This window comes from Blennius ocellaris (genome assembly GCF_963422515.1).
Source record: "Blennius ocellaris genome assembly, chromosome: 2".
Taxonomy (NCBI): Eukaryota; Metazoa; Chordata; class Actinopteri; order Blenniiformes; family Blenniidae; genus Blennius; species Blennius ocellaris.
This window is the reverse complement of record NC_137651.1, coordinates 2,233,076-2,253,378: the sequence shown is the minus strand read 5'-3', so window position 1 is coordinate 2,253,378 and position 20,303 is coordinate 2,233,076. Positions and strand designations below refer to the sequence as shown.

General features: G+C 45.3%; 1 protein-coding gene across 1 annotated transcript; it reads right to left on the bottom strand.

Moving 5' to 3' along the window:
• Window positions 1–170: 170 nt before the first annotated feature.
• LOC308135504 (cullin-5) lies at window positions 171–19,503 on the bottom strand. Its single transcript, XM_080503532.1, has 19 exons — window positions 19,464–19,503; window positions 18,360–18,469; window positions 16,189–16,288; window positions 14,753–14,929; window positions 13,887–14,028; window positions 13,141–13,286; window positions 12,177–12,257; window positions 11,781–11,874; window positions 11,083–11,213; window positions 10,316–10,423; window positions 9,306–9,370; window positions 8,245–8,377; window positions 8,022–8,153; window positions 7,807–7,930; window positions 7,192–7,367; window positions 6,413–6,574; window positions 6,162–6,280; window positions 5,847–5,970; window positions 171–3,571 (listed from the first exon to the last, which is right to left on the bottom strand). Exons 1-19 carry the CDS (start codon window positions 19,485–19,487, stop codon window positions 3,377–3,379), a joined length of 2,343 nt encoding a protein of 780 aa, XP_080359658.1. The 5' UTR covers window positions 19,488–19,503; the 3' UTR covers window positions 171–3,376.
• Between the last annotated feature and the right edge of the window lie 800 nt (window positions 19,504–20,303).

Below are 20,303 nucleotides of genomic sequence, written 5' to 3'. Positions count from 1 at the left end.
AAGTCTGAATAGATAAGAGTGTAGAGTTCTCTGCAAAAAACTAAACAGAAACACACAAATAAGAGCCTAACATCAAGTCGTTATTCAGCATTAACTTTATTTCATTGGTGAACACCAAAGGAGTGTGGCTCACCAAATTAAAGCTGTTAAATAAGCCGTTGATCACACAAAGAAAGAACAAAGTACTGACATTCAAAATGTCTGAATTTACTGGAACTCGTCATCATCCTCCACCAAAAAAAACCCAAACAAAAAACCCCCAAAAACAACCAGGAGTCATCTGCAAAATACTGAATCAGGCCTGTGCATAGAGAAGAAAACTGCATAATGCGACCGGCCCGGGGAGTCGGTCTCATCTCAGGTACGTCAGAACAAAAGCCTCCCTGCATTCAGAGCTGACCGCCACAACAAAACTTGGTTTTCTTTGTTTGCAAAGAAATCAGATTCTTCTTAATATTCTGGTCAGGTAGTGACACAAAATACAAAAACAAAAAAAAACAATGGTCACAAACAAAAAATGCAGGTTGAACGTGATGAGTGAATTCATTCTTGCCTTCAGATTAAAATACACAGTCCACGGGATTAGATGTAGCTGTGAAAACACAGCAAGAAAACATGTTTCCCAAAAAATGGGACCAAAAAAAAAAAGACAAGATTTTCATAAATACAGAATAAATATAAAAACTAAATCCAAGCCCACACATTCACTGATGTCTGATTTCTCCCCTCATGGCTCACATGATGGTCTGTAGCGACACTTCATGATCAGCTTTGGACTCAGCAGCGTCTTCTTCTCAACAAGCAGGACTCGCGATTAAATACAAACTTCTCAGCAGCAGCAACAAAGTGAAGTTTTACAGTCATTCAGAATTCACCAAACAATCCGTAACATCTATTTAATACTGAAAGTTGAGTTTTCTTAGTATTTGTTGCTGTGGTTGATGAGGACAATCTGTGCACCTGCAGCAAACGATCCAAGATTCTCTATGCTTTTTTTTTTTTTTTTTTTAACAGAATAAAACATCCAATCTGTTTGAAATAGCTTGAAATCCTCAAAAAGAACCAAGAAACATGAGTTAAAAAAACAACAACAAACAAACATGATAGTGTTGGAATAGTTTACAGATTATCACTGCGTCGTGTGAAAAACAGACAAAGGTTGAAGGACATTAAAAGTTAGAGTAATCTAATGTAGATGGGTGTTCAGATCCAGATCCATAGGCTATAAATAGAATACATTTCCCAGTTAATGGCTTTTTTCTTTAAAATCTGTCGGACTATTAAATCTATTTTGCAGCTGCTGTTACATTTATTTGATCCATTTCCACCTCCACTACACCGACACCAGCATAAAATTGGGTTTTAATAATCTAATTAGTATTTTGACTCTTGATTTATTCATTTTTTTTATTGTGATTTCATGTCAGCGGTCAGGTAACTCTGTGGTTTCATGGTTTTTAAGACGAGGCACGTCTAATGAAGATCTCACACAGAGACGCCAAACCATTACAGTGAAGCCGCACAAAGCATGGATCTGCCTCCCGGAGCCGATATCAAGACTTATTCTGTTTTTATTTTCAATGTGGAATTCTAATTAAGACAGCCTCAAAGCGGGAAAAGCCTCAGTGTCGATCAAACGTGTTTAAGGCGACGTGCGCTTCATGTGGCATGTTAGAAAACGGTGACACGTCCATGACGACTGGCGAGAAAACTGCAGAGTGCGAAGACTTTAATGCTGAGGACCGAGTGAAGAGTCAATCGTGTTGTTTTCTTTTCTTCGGGCTCTTTGTCTTTAGCACATTCAGTTTAAAAAAAATCCAATAACTGAGGAGGATAACTTGAAAAACAGAGTTAAAAAAAAAAGAAGAGCTTTTCAACAGGAAGGATTGTGTCGAAGCCAAATCTGAACCACTAAGAAGAGGCTCCGACACGTCGACTGCTCCAGTGGATCCGTTTCCCTGCATATCGTTATGGTTCGTGGATGAAACGATGGCTGCAGCCGAGCTGCGGAAACAAAAGACATCCAGCAAAGCCAAAGGCGTCTGCAGGTGCAGCGTGGAAAACACCGTGAGGGAGGAACGCGTGCAGGTCGTTTATCGTCGCCAAGTATTTTCCCGCAAGAGATGTTTGGCTCCGGCGTGCGCGTGAATACTTTAGATTCCCCTAAAACCAGACGTGGGCCGCTGGCGTCTTGACGGCGCAACCTTCAGAGGTCAAAGGTCAAACCGCCGACCGGGACGAGAGGGCAAGTCGTTCCTCCGACCCGAGGTGAACGTGGGGTCACGCGCTGGCGGCGAGCCGGTGCTTTAAAACGAATCGAACGCCGTTTCGTTTTTAACTGACTGTGTTTAAAAGCGACGAGCCGGGAAGGCCGAAGCTCTCCAAACACACGTGATCTGGGCTGAGCGGGGAAAAGCTTCGATACCAAGTCACAGCCTTCTGCGTCACGTGTCTCTTTAATGTCACACAAAGTCTGAACGGTGTGTTTTTTTTTTTTTACTCGGAAAAATAAATAGTTTACAGTGTGGCAACAGATCATCACACACATACACACGCGTGGACGAGGGGAATCGAACGCACCGCCTCCCGCACTGATTCACACACAATCACTTAGTGTGATGTTTAAAAAAAATTATCATAGAGCAGCATGCTGTTTAAAAGTGCACACACACACACACTTTTTTCAAACGCTCGGCTACACGCCACCGCTCACACACGCACGTACACACACACACACATTTGGCAAAATACTCCTCGGTAGTTTGAACTGGTCTCTCCCCGTGTCCACTCCTCCTCCATGGCAGCTTTACACTCCTCTTTCTTTTTTTTTTTTTTTTGCATTCCTTGTTCGAAGCATGAAGAAAGGCCCGACGCAGGACAGGAGGGGAGCCGTGGCGTCGGGTGAAAGCGAAGGACTTGATGTCAGCTCCTGACCCTCCGCCGCCTCGTCTGCGGCCCATTGCTGAGCAAAGTAAGGCAGGAAGTATCTACTTGAATTATGTCTCAATGTTTTGTGTTGTTTCGCTTCTTCTGAGCCGTTGGTGCGTCCTGCGGTGCGTTTCCTCCCGTCGGACAGTAGAGGGCAGCGCACGCACACACACACACACACACACACACACACACACACACACACACACACACACACACACTCACACACACAAGACAGCCTGACACCGACCCCAGAACACACACCTGCGTTTCACAAACACAAATAAAACCCACGCCGTTTCCTCCGGCCGCCTCCATTGCTCTTCGTCTGTGTCTCTGTTAGCGCAGACAGTCCCTCCATGTGCGTCTCCTCCCGCAGGTATTTAAAGCGCCGGTTGCAGGCCTCTTGTACAAAAATTCCTCATGAACCTCGCTCCTTCCTCGTGGCCTAGGCCATGTAGATGAAGGTGTTGATGTCCGCGTCGTCCCTCTTGATGTACTTGTGCTCGATGAGCCACTCGATTTGCTCCTTGATCATCTTCTTCTGAGGCAGGAACATGTTCTTTAGGATCTCCACCAGCTCCGTCTGCAGCTGGGCGTTGCTGATTCGCTTCCTCATCTTCATGATTTGGATTATCGCCTCCTGGACGAAGACGAAGAAACAGTGTGTGTAACGATTATTAAGCCTTCAAATGCGTTGGGATAAAAGAACTGCGGTGAGTTGCTCGGAAGACGCTGCAGCCAAAAGGAGCGACGGGCCTTCAGAGAAACTCTGAAGCTCAGAGACAAGAAGTCACTAGTGCACAAGAGTGGAATTACACCAATCTTACACCGCGATCCCAAGTCTGAAGGGAGAGTGTGGCAGTAAAACTGTGGCATCCGATTCTGAATTCGCAGTTGTAACTCTGATTTTTTTTCCAACATCTAAAAATATTCAGTGTGTAAAAATTCAGCTGTAAAAAAAATTCGACCGCAAAAAAAATTCAGCTGCAAAAAAAAATTCAGCCGCAAAAACAAATTCAGCTGCGAAAAATTCTGGCTGTTTTGCAGCTGAATTTTTTTTGCGGTTGAATTTTTTTTGCAGCTGAATTTTTAGACACATTGAATTTTTACACACTGAATATTTTTAGAGGTTGGAAAAAAAATCAGAAGCAAAAAAAGATACGTACTTGAAATTGGACAGCTTTTAAAATTCAAAGTCTGATTTCGATGGTAAAAAAAATTCAGAGTTACAAATTCGAATTCAGAATCTGATGGCACAGTTTTACTTCCACAGGAGAGAAACAGAGTCAGCTTTTTATTGCACATTCTACGTAGAGAATGTAAGAAAGTAGAGAGCTGAAGAGGCTCTCTACTTTCTTTGGTATTTTTTTTTTTTTTTTTTTTACTTTCTTTTTATTTAATTTTTGAACAATTGCAGAACACAAGAACAAACATATCAAAGCAAATACAACAAGAAATTAAAAAAAAAAAAATATATATATATAATTAAATTAAATTACAGGGGAAAAGATTTCAAAACTCACAGGGTCACAAGTGTCTTTGTCAACATGTCTCTTCTCACTCAGTTGCATTTACATTGTCGCTGTTCTTATATATTGTCCATTTCTCCCATTTCTCCTCAAACTGGGATCTTTGTAATCTCAGCATGAGTCAAATTTTCCATTAACTGGATCTGCTCTACAGTCTGGATCCATGGTACCACTTCCTTGCTATAGTTTTTTTACAAGCCACTGTTAAAATGTTCAACAGGTACTTATCTTTACAGTGTACAGACTCAACTGAAAAATTGCACAGGTACAGTATATTGACATCCAACGGTATCTTATAGCCCAAAATGTTTATTATTTCTGTGTTTATTATTTTCCAATACTCACTTATTTTTGAACACTTCCAGAATATATGGCTATGATTAACATTTACTGATCCGCAGTTTCTCCAACATGGAAGAGGCTGCTTTAGATATTTACTTTTAACCCTAGGGGTAATAAAAAAAGGGATCAGGTTTTTCCATGAGAACTCCCTCCATTTCTGAGAACAGGTGGTTGTTTGGTGGTTCTTCCACATATGCTGCCAGTCATTACTTGATATTTCAGTAGTCAATTCTGTTTCCCATTTAGTTTTTATGTGTTCTGTTGAGTTCTTAGTATTCTCTAGAAGTGAATGGTAGAATTTGGATATGAGTCTCATCAACTTTCCTTTATATGCTACGTTTATCATTTTGATCATTGTGCTCTCATCCATGGAAGGAGCTCCCCTGATTTCTTTACTGTAGTATTCTCGCGCTTGTAAATATTGTCACATCTGTCAAGGCAAAATTCATCCTTCATCTCTTCAAAACTCTTAAATTTCCCCTCCTTTTCTAAAACTTTCCATGTTGTGATTCCTTTTGATAGCCATTGTTTAAATCCCAGCTCCCGTTGAGCAGGTTTGAAACTGGTGTCATATGCGATCCATTTAAAAGTATTAATACCTTTTTGTAGTTTGAATTTTTTAATAACTTTGTACCATATATCCAGTGTGAAGCTTGTTATCGGGTCCATTTCATTTTTCAGCTTATTGTATTGTTCTCTATCTCCAATCAGAGTTTGTATTGGAATATTATTTATGGTTTTTTCTGTGTCTTTCCACTTTGCTGCATACATGGGATTACACCAGCAGCAAATATACCTCAGTTGAGCTGATTTCTTTGGTATTTTTATCTTCAGTTATGTTTACAAAAGTGTTCAGAGGAGGCGAGAAGCATCAACGCGGTGGAGACTTTCCTTCACGGCTCAACAGAATCTGCGAGCCGGACAGAAAGCCCCTGCTGGTTTTCCTGATACGAGCTTTTCACTGAGCGCTGCTCGCGTCTTCAGATCGCAGTGACTTTGATCTGTTATCGGACACTTTGAAAGACCAAGCCAGAGTTTTGGTACCTGAGTCCTGAGTATTCTGAGCTGGACGATTCCCTCGTTCTCCTCCTCTCTCATTCGCTCGGTGGTCAGCTGCAGCCGACCAATCAGATTGATCTTCCCACGCTTCTGGACTTTGGAGTTTTTGCTGGGAGGAGAATCAACACGCAGACACATCTCAGTTTTCTAAGTCTGTCGGCCGTCACACTTGATCCAGCGGCCAATCAGAATCCTGGCCAGGATGAATCTTGTGAATCAAACAAAAGAACATGTTGGATTTCCTAAAAAAAAAAAAAAAAGAAAAAAAAAAAAGAAAAAGAAAAAAAAGACGTAACCTACATGAGTGAGAACTCCTGGTTGACGTAGAACAGCGTGCTGTCGGTGAAGTCTTTGGGCGTGCTGACGTGGGGGTCGTAGGACAACACCTGCCTCTTCAGCTTGGGGAAAGCCACTAGAGACTGGGGGGGGGGGGGCAGGGTGAGTCCAGATAGTGTGTGTGTGTGTGTGTGTGTGTGTGTGTGTGTGTGTGTGTGTGTGTGTGTGTGTGTGTGTGTGTGTGTGTACGTGAATGTGTGTGTGTGTGGTCTGACCCAGAGAGTCCGGCGCAGCTCGGCGTCAGGAAGCTCTGTGGCCAGCTTGAGGTTCTCGAAGCTGATCCGCTCTCTGGGTCTCTGGTTCCAGGCGAACAGCACGGCCAGCTGGAACGTGGTCACCTCCAGGTCGAACTGCCCCACCTCGTTCTTGAACGTGATCTGAGGGAGGAGCGAGGGAGGAGCGAGGGAGGAGCGAGGGAGGAGCGAGGGAGGAGATGAGACCAACAGGAAGTACTGGCATGCCGGGCCCCGTTCACACCGCGACGTTTCAAGTGAAAACGCCTTTTTCGTTTCAGAAAAGTCTTGACGGTTCCCACATGGAAAGAACCTATATAAACATATATGTTGTAATATAGGTTTTGAATATATGTGACATATATAAAATTGGCCAGTTTCCTATATTTTATGTACATATATGCACATACATATATGTACGTATATGTACATATATGCACATATATGTACATAACATATAGGAAAACGGCCAATTTCCATTTCCATGTGGGCCTATATGGCCTGTATATTCACATATATGCACCTCAATTTTGCCTAGATGTGGCATATATATGCATAGATGCAGCACATATGTGCCTATATGCTGCATATATAGTCATATATGTGCATATATGCAGCATATATGTGCATATAGGTTTCATATATGTGCATATATCCTCATATAGGTTCTTTCCATGTGGGTTGTTAGTGGACGTCAGGCGAGGAACCGTCGCTCCCGACGGCCTTTGACCCCGCCCCCCCCGCCGCCGCCGCCGACTCACGATGCCGTTGGACATGAGGTGATGCCAGTGGAGTTTGCGTCCGCTGTGGTTCCTCTTGTAGAAGTCCTCCACCTCGGGGATCAGGTCCTCCAGCTCCGTGGGCAGAGAGACAAACACCTTCTCACTGCTCCGCGACCAGGCGCCGGCGTTCAGGATCTTAATGTTGACACTGTCCGCTGCGGGGCGAGAGAACGAGGGGGGGGGGGGGGGGTGCGCGATCAAATGGCCTGCGAATGAATGTGTGAGAAGCTGCTGCGTTTCAGATGCTGTGCTTCATTCACGAGTCAATACTTCAACCAACACCACCCCCAATTTTTAAGAAGATGAACACAGATTTAGTTTAAAATATTCAATCCTTAAACTTGTTTTTCACATCGTTTTACTACTTCTTCTTATTTTCCGGGATGTTGTTCAATAATAATGACATTATAAAAATGAAATATGAAAAATTAAAGGCAAATAGCATGCTTTCACGCGGTTTCTTCAGGCTTTATTTTTAGTGTACTAGTGTTTTTCTGTGTACAATGGAGTTGTGTGTGATTGTGTTATTCTGTGTGTTTTGTACGTATATAGTTTTTTTCTGTGTGTGTTTGCATATTTTTGCGTGTGCTGTACCTGGCAGTGCCAGCTTGTTGTGTTTGTGCATCTCCTTGAAGACCTGATTGAGGTCCTCCGACACCTTGATGTCCTGGAACATCCTGGCCAGCTTGTTGACGTAATCAGCAGGCATTCCTACTTCCTACACAATCACACACAGACGATGTTACATTTCCCAGTTGTTTTGTTGTGGTGCCGTGTCTCAGGATGTGACGGGGACAGACGTCACTCACTCTGAGCCACTCCACCATGTTCTCCTCGATCTCGCTGTCGGCTGAGATGTCCAGAATCAGACGCCTGGTGAGGTGAGCTTTGTGGTACCGCATGAACACGTCTTTGTTCTGGACGTACTTTAACACCAGGAGCTGTGGGAGGGGGGGGGGGGGGGGACACGGGGGTGAGAGGAGGACGGGAGGACGGGGGAACCGAAGAGGGGAAACTCCCCGACACGCTCACCACTTCTTTGAGTTTCAGCTCGATTTCCTCCGACGTGAGTTTCTTGCTCAGCGGAGTTTTCCTCAGCAACATGTCGCAGTAGTTCGCCAGCAGCTCGGGACACTTGGACTCCGGCTGAGTCTTCATGCCCACGCTGGATGGAGATGAAAACACAAGACATTCAATGTAGACACAACCACACCGTGGCGCCTTCCTCACACGTAGGGCTTTTCCACCAGAAAGAACCAGGTTCTTAAATGAGCTCCGGCAAAGAACCGGTTCTTTTTCCACCGTTAACGGAGCCAAGTGAGGGCCACGTCGCTGCGTCACTCCAAAAAGTGATGCGTCACTGATTTCCCCAATGCAGCGCTCATACAGCTACAAGGAGACGGACTGTATTCATCAGTTTGGTCCATCTAGTCTGTCCTGAACCTCACATTCAGACCAAAGAGACAGAAAACATTGAGTCTCCTCGTCGCTCTATTGGACTTTTTTCACGTCCGTCTTGTTGAAAAGCGTAATAATAATAATAATAATAATAATAATAATAATAATAATAATGAGCTTGGGGCTTATTTTTCAACATGTGAGCATTACATAGTGAATTTCTGCTCCTTTCACTTTATTTCTGGACGGGGCTGAATCAAATGCTTCAACATCAGGAGGAATGGAGGTGTAGAATGATACAAGGCAGCTCTACAGCCGTTTATAATGGAAAGTATAAAGTTCTGTGGGTTAGAAAATAATAATGGGACGTTTCAACACAACACAGCACAGCCTCACGCAGGCTCAGCCTGCGGTCATAACGCGAAACAAGACCTGGAAGTGAAGTTAGTTACAATGATGATACGATGAAAAGTGTTAAGAAAAACAACAATGGAAAACTGCTTCTAGATGATCTAAATTATATATCCAATGCAGCTGACAGGACAGCTCAGGAGCTCTTAGCACCAGTTTAACCCCTGATAGGCCGGAGCTCTGGCAGAGGAAAGACAAAGAACTAGTGCTAAGTCTGGCCCTGGACCAGAACTCGCCCCTGGTTCTTTCCAGTGGAAAAGCCCCCTTACAGACTGCTCACTCACCCTTTCTGCTTCAATGGAAGCTCCAGTTTGAAGATCGTAGCATCATTGACAACAGCTTTGTAGGCCTGTGGAGGGAAATCAGACGTTCTTATGAACGGGCTGATGAATCTGACACTTTTGGAAGTGATGAGGGAATTGTAATAGATTACACAAATTAAAGTAACATTTAGGAAGGATAAATAAATACCTGCAGATGAAGCTTTAACATATTTGTGTCATTTGACACCAATTGAAATACTTGAAACCGTTATGTTCAGTATTGATGGTTATATCAACTTTTTAAAGGAAGAGAAACACACTACAAGATATATATGTCTTAGAAAGTTATCGCAAGAGAACATTTGTATAAAAATGACCTATTTGACTAATTTCAAGTAAGGTTTAAGAGCACATCATTGCACAGAGACACCCTGGTGGAAGTTACTAATGAGCTGGTCACTGTTCTGTCCTGTTCGATCTCAGTGATGCATTGATACTATTGATCATAGCTTCTTATTACAGAGACAGGAACATTTACTCACGATTAAAGGTACAGCAATAAACTGGTTTCGATCATATTTATCAGACAGGTTCCACTTTGTTCATGTTAATGGCTCCTCACCTCAGACTAAAGTTAAACACAGGATTCCACAGGGTTCTGTATTAAAACCTATACTTTATACACACTACCTGTAGGGGATATTGTCAGGAAACACTCTATTAACTTCCATTGCTATGCAGATGACACAAATCTTTATATGTATGAAACCAGACGATATTGACCACCTTGTTGAACTCGAAGCTCGTCTTAAAGACACAGAAGCCTGGATGAGTCGTCATTTTCTGCTTCTGAACTCACATAAAACAGAAGCTAATACATCTGATCCAAAACATCTGCGAGCGAAATGATCTGGACCCTGGAGAAATTCCTCCACTGTACCAGAGCGCACGGTTAATGTGGAAGTCGGTGTGTCGAAGGCGCCGACATCGGCACTTCTACTTCTCTGTAAAACAAGTGGTAGAACACAGACCTTATCTCTGGCTGTGAGGAAGCGAGGGTCGTCCTGGAAGGCCTCCTTCGCCAGCTTACTGAAGCGGTTAAACAGAGTCAACAGCTGCTCCACGTACTTCTCAGAATCCTGGTGGATCAGAGACACAGTTAAGGCCAATTCATACTCCACAAGGACAGGAAGGAAGTTTGGCAGTGCCGAGTGCTGCCAGACAAAATGACACCATTTCCTTCGGCGAGCTTTTTCTGGCCGAACCAATTAGTTTGGTCAGTGCCGACCAAGCCCAAACCTCCGCACTGACGTGTGCTGCACATACGTGTTCCAGCTCGCTAATCACTATCAGTCATATTTTAATCATATTTAGCTTCTAATATCATTACTACAAGAGCGCCGGAGCTCGTTAATGTCTTGTCGTGTTGCACCTGAAGGCATCACTCAATGCGGTCAGCTCCTGCAGTTAAAACCAGACCAACATGGCGGCTCCGACAAAATCTCTCTCTTTGATTACTGAAACGGTTCAGAGAAATTAATCTCTGACAGCCACAGGAGGACAGAAATAAACTGTGCAGTTGAAAAGTTAAAAAGCCACTTCACAGAGATTGTGGCTGCTGTGAGGGGGCGTGGCCTGCTGTGAGGGGGCGTGGCCTGCTGTGAGGGGTATGAACAGTCCTGCAGAAAAAGCCTTTATTGCAGCAGCTGGCTGACGTCACTGCTGAATTTTCTTCTCGTTCTTATGGGTTCAAAAAGAGCGCGCTTGTGTGTGTGTGTGTGTGTGTGTGTGTACGTACAGTAGTGATGGTCTCTGCAGCAGCCACCATGTCGGCCAGTCCTCCACTGACGATGTGTTCCTCCAGGTTTTTCAGCATGGGCTCGATCCCGCTGGGAACTTTGTCCATCAACGAGAACATGAGGTGCAGCCCTGCTCCAGAAGGACAATGACTCAGAACGGCCATTCAAACAGGGAAACAGAAGATTGTTTACAGACTCTACGGCCAGAAGAAACGTGAAGCCAAACTCGGGGTGGTCTGGTCTGATCCAGGCCAAAACAACTGGATCGGGTGTCGGATTTTGTTATTACAACCCATCTGATCCGATCCATAAGCCCCAAACTATCTCATACATCCTCAACATCACTTTGCGCGACATGCTGTAACACGGACGAGCTGTCGCCAAGGTTACCATGCGCCTGTGTTTCTGTCACGTGAGCAGAAGCCTGCAGAGCTGTAGTCATGTCTGCCGCATGGAATCATTTTACGCCGAAGGAGAAGAGAAACGTTAAAACAGCAGAGTGCAACGTTTGCAAAAACGAGTGTCTCAAGGGGCGGCAATTCACAGACGCGATCCCAGGAAATGTTTTTTTTTACTTTACTCCGCTCCAGACAATCATCACTGTTGGATAACAGTCTTGTTTGATGAGGCTGAATTGGCCAAAGAGGCGAGAAAAGCTGAAGCAGAGGAAGAGGAGAAGAAAGAAAGAGGTGCTGACTGTCTGTCTCGTTGCGTTTGATCATTCCGGGACATTCAGCGATGATGGTCTCTTTGAAGGAGGTCACCAGGGCGTTGACGCAGCACTCCATCAGCTGTGAGGGAGACGGAAACACAGTCAGACACGTTTCAGGAGGAACCTTCTATCAAACGGGGGGGAAAAAAATTGGGGGTTTTCTTTGCGTTTCAGATTAGAAACAAACGTCACAAAGGAACTCTCCAAGGTTTGTGTTGTTATAAAACATAATCAAGGTGCAAAATATCAATATAAATCTCAAAAGATCATCAAAGTCGGTTCTATCCATGCTGCTTTCACACTATATTTTATATACTTTCATTCCACAAAGTAGAAGTGCATAAAAAAATTAAATGATTTTATTTAGTACAAGTGACTTACAGCTTGAACGGAGTTACATTCACGACGTGTTTCTAGATATCGAAGAGCTCTCTTCTCCTCTTCTCTCAGCTTTGCATCCGCCTGCAGAAAAATACACACACACACACACACACATAGATACACAGATTACAGGCACTAAAAACAAGGCAAAGCACAGTCAAATTAGGCTAGACACACTAAAAACAAGAGTACACATTGAAATCAAGACTACACACACTCAAAGCAAGAGTGGATAAGCTAAAAACAAGATCCCACACACTAATACAAGGCTCGACACACTGAAAACAAGACCACACACCAAAATTAGGTTGTACGCAAAAAAAGAGCAAGACGACACACTGAAAACAAGAATTCACACATTAATAAGATCACACACACACACTAAAAACAAGGCCAGACACACTAAAATAAGGTTAAACACACTGAAAATAAGACTTCACAAACTAAAAACAAGATTCCACACACCACCCCTCCCAGACTATCTCTCTGTCTTTCCTCTCCTCTCCTCTCCTCCATCCTTTCACCCCAACCGGTCAGCAGAATTCCTCCACCTCTGACTCTGGTTTCTGCAAAGGTTTCTCCCTGTTGGGGGAGTTTTTCCTTTCCACAGTCGTAAATAAACCTGCTTGCTCATGTGGATATGTTGGGCTTTTCTATGTTAAAAGCGACAAGAAACTACTGTTGTATTTGGCTCTTTATAAATAAAGTTGAGTTGAATTGAATTAAAAACAAGGCAAAACACCGTAAAAACAAGACGATACACACAAATCACAAGGCTTCTCACTACAAATTAAAACTACACATTTGGGTGGAGGCCTTTTTCATGTTCATCATCATGATGATAGATCAAACCAATTTGGAGTGCACGCACACACACACACGCACACGGAGGAAGGCCCCCAAACCCGGCTTCCAACCGGAGACCGTCCACATCATCAAAGACAGCAGTGTCATGGAGACGTACGTATTTCATGTAGTTCTGGACGCCGTTCTGCTGCAGGTACGACGGCGCTTGTGTTCTGTAAAACCTCTCGGTGGAGTCCAGGTAGGCCTTCTCAAAGTTATCCCTGTAGATCTGCAGCTTGTCTTCGGGGTTCGAGCAAAGGTTCACTGGCGGGAGACAAACGCAACTTTTCACCCAAAAGTGTGGCGGCACGCCAGCGCCCTCTGGTGTCGGGGTGTCATACAACAGTTTAGCACACTGAACACAACACATCCCGCTTAATACATGTCATATATATTGCATATGTCACTTAAGATAGATTATAGAACACTACAGGGAAAGAAAATAAATGAAAACCTCATATAAACCTGAATGTGACAGATCCACACAGCTTTACTAAATAAAAAGCCTTTGTTCATCCGTGCTGTGGTAAATCTGCTAATCTCACCCCAGAGGACCAACGAAAGACAGCAGTTATTTTTACAATGTCCACGGCTCATCCTGCAGACTGGCTCAGAGCCTCTGACGGGGCCGGTTTTGGCCTGTAGGTCACAAGTTGAACCCCTCTGTCCTGGAGGTACGCGGACGAAGGTTCACATTTCTTTCATTTAAAAATGTAATCTTGTCCAAATAGTACAAACCCTGGACACAAACCTATATGAAATGTACATTTAAGATCATGTACGATAATGCATAATGCATAATCATTCTTCAGGTGCCCGTTATAATGATGCTGCGTGGTATAGCGAGGCTGTGGTCTTCCTCACCGTACGACTCTCGCACGCCGATGACGAGCTGCGAGTCGAAGGCCTCCCCGAGCCGCTCGGCGTGCACCAGCTTCATGGCGCTGTCCTGCAGGCGGCCCTTGATGTTGGAGAAGATGGACTCGTTCCACGTGTCCAACATCAGCTAAATGAGAAACAAAAAAAACACACGTCAACAAATGTCAAACATAAAGTTACACTCCAATCTCTGTGACTGTGAAGTCTGAGAAGAACCGTCGGATTTTCCAGACTATAAACAGCTCATTTTTTTTCACCCTGCGGCTTAAACAATGACGCAGCGAATTTATGGATTTTGGACGTTAGCAAGCAATGAAATTGCAGAACAGGCCACAGTGGACCAATGAAACTGTTCTCATTGGTCCGGTTCAATTAGCAGCAAAACAAACGCACTCACGACATTCTTCAGATCAGTCGTTCTGCCATTTCTGTGTAAACATCCCACGCCCTGGGTGATGCGTTCAGGCGAATCACGTAACTCTGACCAATCGTGCTCCTTAGAGGAAAATCTCCCTCCACAGAATCACAATCAGCAAACAACCGATAAAATAAAATACTTAATCAACTGTGTTTCTCCCTCTCCTGTCCGCCGACCCACCACGGCAGCCATGTTGTAAAAAACAACAACAAAAAACATGATCCCCGCAATGAAATTCGACGCGGACTCCTGTGGCTTATAGACAAGTGCAGCCTATATATGTAAAAAAAAAAATAAAATTTTTTTTTTTTTTTTAAAGAAACAGTCACCTTCTCACCCACGTCTCCATCTGACAGACTTTTCAAAATAAAGCAGTTCTCCACAGACGTTGCCCTCACGGGGGATCCAACAGATTTGGACATTGGCCTCTCACCTTGCGTACGATGCTGTCCTCCACGTTGGTCTTCTTGTTGCTGCCTTGTTTGCCCATGAGTGTGATCTCCAGCTGGCAGAAGGGTTTGGGCAGGATGTCGCACTGTGTGAAGAACTTCCTCCACTCCACGATGTAGGCTTTCAGCAGCGCCGTGTCGTCCTGGTGGCTCAGCACCCGCTGCCAGAGGCGCGAGATGCAAACAGAGGAGACGATAACGCGGATTTAAAAAAAAAAAAGCCTCACTTGACAAAACGCCTTGATTTCTTTCCTGCATCAAAAGCCCAACGTGTCTGTCAAAGTCCAAGGAGATACCTGGAGGAAAGCTAATCTCCGTGTCAGTGTGGCGTTAATGTCGACCTCTTATCTGTGAGGTCCTGACCACGTCGATCGCTTTGTGTTATTTCGCTACTCGTTGAATCACACACAGAAAAAAAAAAAAAAAAAGTCATTTAAAACTATTAAGCCGATCGTCATCATATGCCCCAGGTCCGGGTAATTGACATGTCCTGTTCTCCCTGAGGATGTATGAGTGTTCTCCAGGCCTGAAGTTAAGTGACGCCTCTAATTATCCTGTCGGTATGAATGACGGCGTGAAAAAGTTACTTGTGTCGGTCTTTCCTTAGGATTTCTTGTCTCTTCTTACGTCTCTCTGTCAAATAGTAGACCTGCGACTGATGTGGAGGGTCTGGTTAATTAAAGTGCCAGTCTTAGGCTGCTATCGATGCTAACTAGCCTGTCAGATCACAACGTCACAGCGTGAAGAGCTCAGCGGGGAGTGTCTCCATAGCAACAGACGACGATCCCCTTGATGAGGTTCCCCTCCCATTTTCTTTATATGGGAAATTTTTTTCACAGTTTTGTGGGATACGCTACTCAACTCATAAACCTGACTGTAATCACAGTCATTTTTAATGTCACCTGTCACTTTATATTTTATTTGGAGTTCTTATTCTTTTGCTATTTCTACTTAGTTAAGGTTAGCGAAGAGTCTACATAATATTGTACATAATTATTTATCTTATATTATTTTATTTTATTAGACTTATCCTATTTTATTTATTTCTTATTCTTTGCTCTCTGTGTGCTGTTCCTGTCCTGCTAAAGCTGCTGGAACTCGAATTTCCCTGAGGGAGTCATCCCAAGGGATTAATAAAGTGAATCTGAATCTGAAAACAGTTAGCTGTTAACATCCCAAACACTAAATGATTGGTCCTAGAATGAATAAGGTGGAGGTGGAGACACTGGGTACAACCAGCGAAGGTGGTCGACTCAACACAGGACCAACTCCCCCTCAAACACACTCTCACAGCCAATTTAGAGGCACCAACACGCTCAAATCACATGTTTTTGGACTGTAAGAAGAAGCTGGAGAAGCTGAAGCAACGCCACAAAGCAACAGCAACAAAAAACAAACTCTCATCCAGAATGTAACTTACAGCTTGTGCTTGTTTGATGAAGTCGAGGATGTCCTCTTTAAGTGCTTGGTGAATTTTGGCAGGCCCTTTGTCATCCCACAGACACACAGCGTGGACGTCGCTGTAGCAGGAAGCAGAAAGGAAAGTAGTAGTGTCGTAAAATACAATCCTGGGCTAGGCAGATCTCATACTTCATAAAGCTTACAGTAAATAATAAACACTGAATTCTGTATCAGACAACATAAAGTGACAAAGACGGGAAGGAGCATGGATCTGGTTTCTGTCTGCAGGGATCCAGTCCAGCTGCAGGGATCCAGTCCACCTGCATGGGTCCAGTCCACCTGCAGGGATCCAGTCCACCTGCAGGGATCCAGTCCACCTGCATGGGTCCAGTCCACCTGCATGGGTCCAGTCCACCTGCATGGGTCCAGTCCACCTGCCGGGGTCCAGTCCACCTGCAGGGATCCAGTCCACCTGCAGGGATCCAGTCCACCTGTAGGAGTCCAGTCCACCTGCATGGATCCAGTCCACCTGCCGGGGTCCAGTCCACCTACATGGATCCAGTCCACCTGCAGGGATCCAGTCCATCTGTAGGAGTCCAGTCCACCTACATGGATCCAGTCCACCTGCAGGAGTCCAGTCCACCTGCAGGGATCCAGTCCACCTGCATGGGTCCAGTCCACCTGCATGGGTCCAGTCCACCTGCCGGGGTCCAGTCCACCTGCAGGGATCCAGTCCACCTGCAGGGATCCAGTCCACCTGCAGGGATCCAGTCCACCTGTAGGAGTCCAGTCCACCTGCATGGATCCAGTCCACCTGCCGGGGTCCAGTCCACCTGCATGGATCCAGTCCACCTGCCGGGGTCCAGTCCACCTACATGGATCCAGTCCACCTGCAGGGATCCAGTCCACCTGCAGGGATCCAGTCCACCTGTAGGAGTCCAGTCCACCTGCATGGATCCAGTCCACCTGCCGGGGTCCAGTCCACCTGCATGGATCCAGTCCACCTGCCGGGGTCCAGTCCACCTACATGGATCCAGTCCACCTGCAGGGATCCAGTCCATCTGTAGGAGTCCAGTCCACCTACATGGATCCAGTCCACCTGCAGGAGTCCAGTCCACCTGCAGGGATCCAGTCCACCTGCATGGATCCAGTCCACCTGCAGGAGTCCAGTCCACCTGCATGGATCCAGTCCACCTGCCGGGGTCCAGTCCACCTGCATGGATCCAGTCCACCTACATGGATCCAGTCCACCTGCATGGATCCAGTCCACCTACATGGATCCAGTCCACCTGCAGGGATCCAGTCCACCTGCAGGAGTCCAGTCCACCTGCATGGATCCAGTCCACCTGCAGGGATCCAGTCCACCTGCCGGGGTCCAGTCCACCTACATGGATCCAGTCCACCTGCAGGGATCCTGTCCACCTGCATGGATCCAGTCCACCTGCAGGGATCCAGTCCACCTGCAGGGATCCAGTCCACCTGCATGGATCCAGTCCACCTGCAGGGATCCAGTCCAACTGCATGTATGCAGTCACTGGATCCCTTCTCTCTGCAGACTTGCTGCCACAGCACACAGCTAGACTTCAGAGTGTCCTGCTGGTACGTCTTGCTGTTGCCAGGCAACAGATACAATTATGTGATATTCTTCATCTGCAAAGTTAATTCGAGCAAACTCTTTGAAAGCTTAAAATAAGCAAGGAGTCTTGAATTGGGTGGATCCCTGCGGCCACGGGGAGGTTACTGTGGAGACGGACCGGCCCGACCTCTCGTGTCACTGGAACTTTACAGTAGCAGAATCTAAAGGTGTTTCAATATTTTGGTGTTTGTCAACTATTTGTGTTGCTCATCTATACTTTTCTCCTCAAAACTCTCAAAGAGGTGTGGTTTTCGTGATGAGAGGTGGTCGTACATCAGGCTGCGTCTGCTGTAAAAAGAAACGCACTCCCGCATCTCTGCTTCTGAGTGGGATGCACACTAAAACAGGCCTCTGTGCACATGTGTGACATTGTGTTGGGATTATGTGAATTACAGCACCTGTTGGTACCGACGGGGCCCTGCATGCGTGTTCAACTGAAAAGCACTAAGCGCGGCAGGCCGTGAGCCGACGCGCCGGCTGAACGGCGCTCAAAATATACACGGCGACTGCTCTCACAGCAGCGGGGCGGAGCAGAGCAAAACAGCATCTCTTACGAGAACAAGTCGAACCACTGCTGCTTGGTGACGGCCTCCTGTCTCAGCAGCTTGAGTACGATGGGCCGCATCAGATCCCACTTGTCCTCAAACTGCAGGGACCCCTTGTTCTGGAGGGGGGGGATAATAGACAGCAGAAACATATTAAAGATTATGAACTGGGTATTATGGCAGGGCTACTGCTAAATCCACTTTCAAAGCTTTAAATTACACATTGACACAAGTTTTTATTAGACTTTCTGCCTGGAGTTTGCATGTTCACCCTGTGTGTGTGTGTGTGTGTGTGGGTGGGGGGGGGGGCTTTAAATCTCTTGTGGGTGTGAATGTTTGTCCTGCAGTGTACAACTTGTTTGACTTGGTGAGGATTTCTTCTTAAAACTCCACGAGTGTCTTTCGTTTTTCTGTTACACGCATACCGGTCTCCCGAGGTTGACAATACGGTGACCTTTGACCTTTAACCTTTCAAGGAAGACATTTAAATACTTAAGAAATTGAACACCCCCCCCCCCCCGGGATGTTGCTCAGGATGTTAGGATGTTATTCGTATGCTTGTTGACATGTTTACCGGGGCTTGGGTGGAACCGACCGGTCCGTCCTGACTGGACCCGGTTTACCGGCTGGAAGCGGAACCACAGAGGCGGTGTTAGCACGTTAGCCACGCACTTACGTTTATATCTCCCGTTAAAGTTTCACCCCCACCCCCCTCACCCCCGAAAACCGTGGACCCCCCCCCCGCTCCGCTACCAGGTCTCCCGGTCGGTGCGGTTCTAACCGGGTTACGGACCTCGGAGAGGGCGGGGCTGCTCGGTTCGCACGAACTGAGCCGGGTCGGTCGGAGGTCTGTTTGAGGACTGGGGGGGGGGGGGGGGGGATAAATGACCGGGGGAACAGATTCCGACATAACAGCGGACTTCTACAGCGACAGCGGGGAGCAGTGAGACTTCAGGCGCAGCTCTTCCACATTTTCGAGCGGACATACAGCACGTGCGGCTCCGCCGTCACGCAGGCACCGCGAATCTGCACGAGCACTGGAAATCTGTGCGCACGAAGTGTGGAAGTGCGCGCACAAACGCGTGAAACGCGATCCATTCCGGCGTTGCTTACCTTTAACAAATTAGACGTCGCCATATTTCTTCAACTTATCGCCTCGCGGAGTCTCGCGAGACAGGTGCTGCAGCCGGCTCGGCGCGAGGTAACGTCACGTGACGTGACGGTCAGGCTGCGCGCTGACTGTTCAAAGTGTAACAACGTCACAATAATGAAATAACTTAAAATAAAAGCTAATGCTGTTTCCTAAACCTACTTTAGATTAGTAAATTAGGTTTCTTCCGTTTACTTTCTGAGATTATTAAAAAAAAAAACAACGTATGAAATCAAATATATTATAATGTATCTATTCATTATAATACAGTATTATACTGTGTGTGTGTGTGTGTGTGTATATATATATATATATATATATATATATATATATATATATATACACAAATTAATTTATTAATTTTTCAGTCATTAAGGAAACAACACAGCAACAAAAGCCCCACCCATAATTCACACAAAACTGCAGTACATATACCCATACAAGGAATAAGGAACTAAATAAATAAAAATATAGATGGCAAGATATTGTGACACATAACATGAAAGGAAAGGAAAAAAATTCAGTAATTGATGGTGGGTTATAGTTTCTGTAGGAAGACGTGCACTGGTTTTAATCTGAGAGATTAACCTTGTAAATAATAATGTGAGAGAGAACATGCAAACCAGACAGAAAAGCCTGTTGTTCTCACTGTGACACAAGAGAGTGATGACTACACTACCACGTGGCCCCTCTGTAAAGGTTTACAAGTGGAAATACAATATAATAGAATTACATTACACTTTAATGATACTCGATGTTACAGGTAATGTATTTATTTCACTTGCAGGTCTGCTTCCATCAAC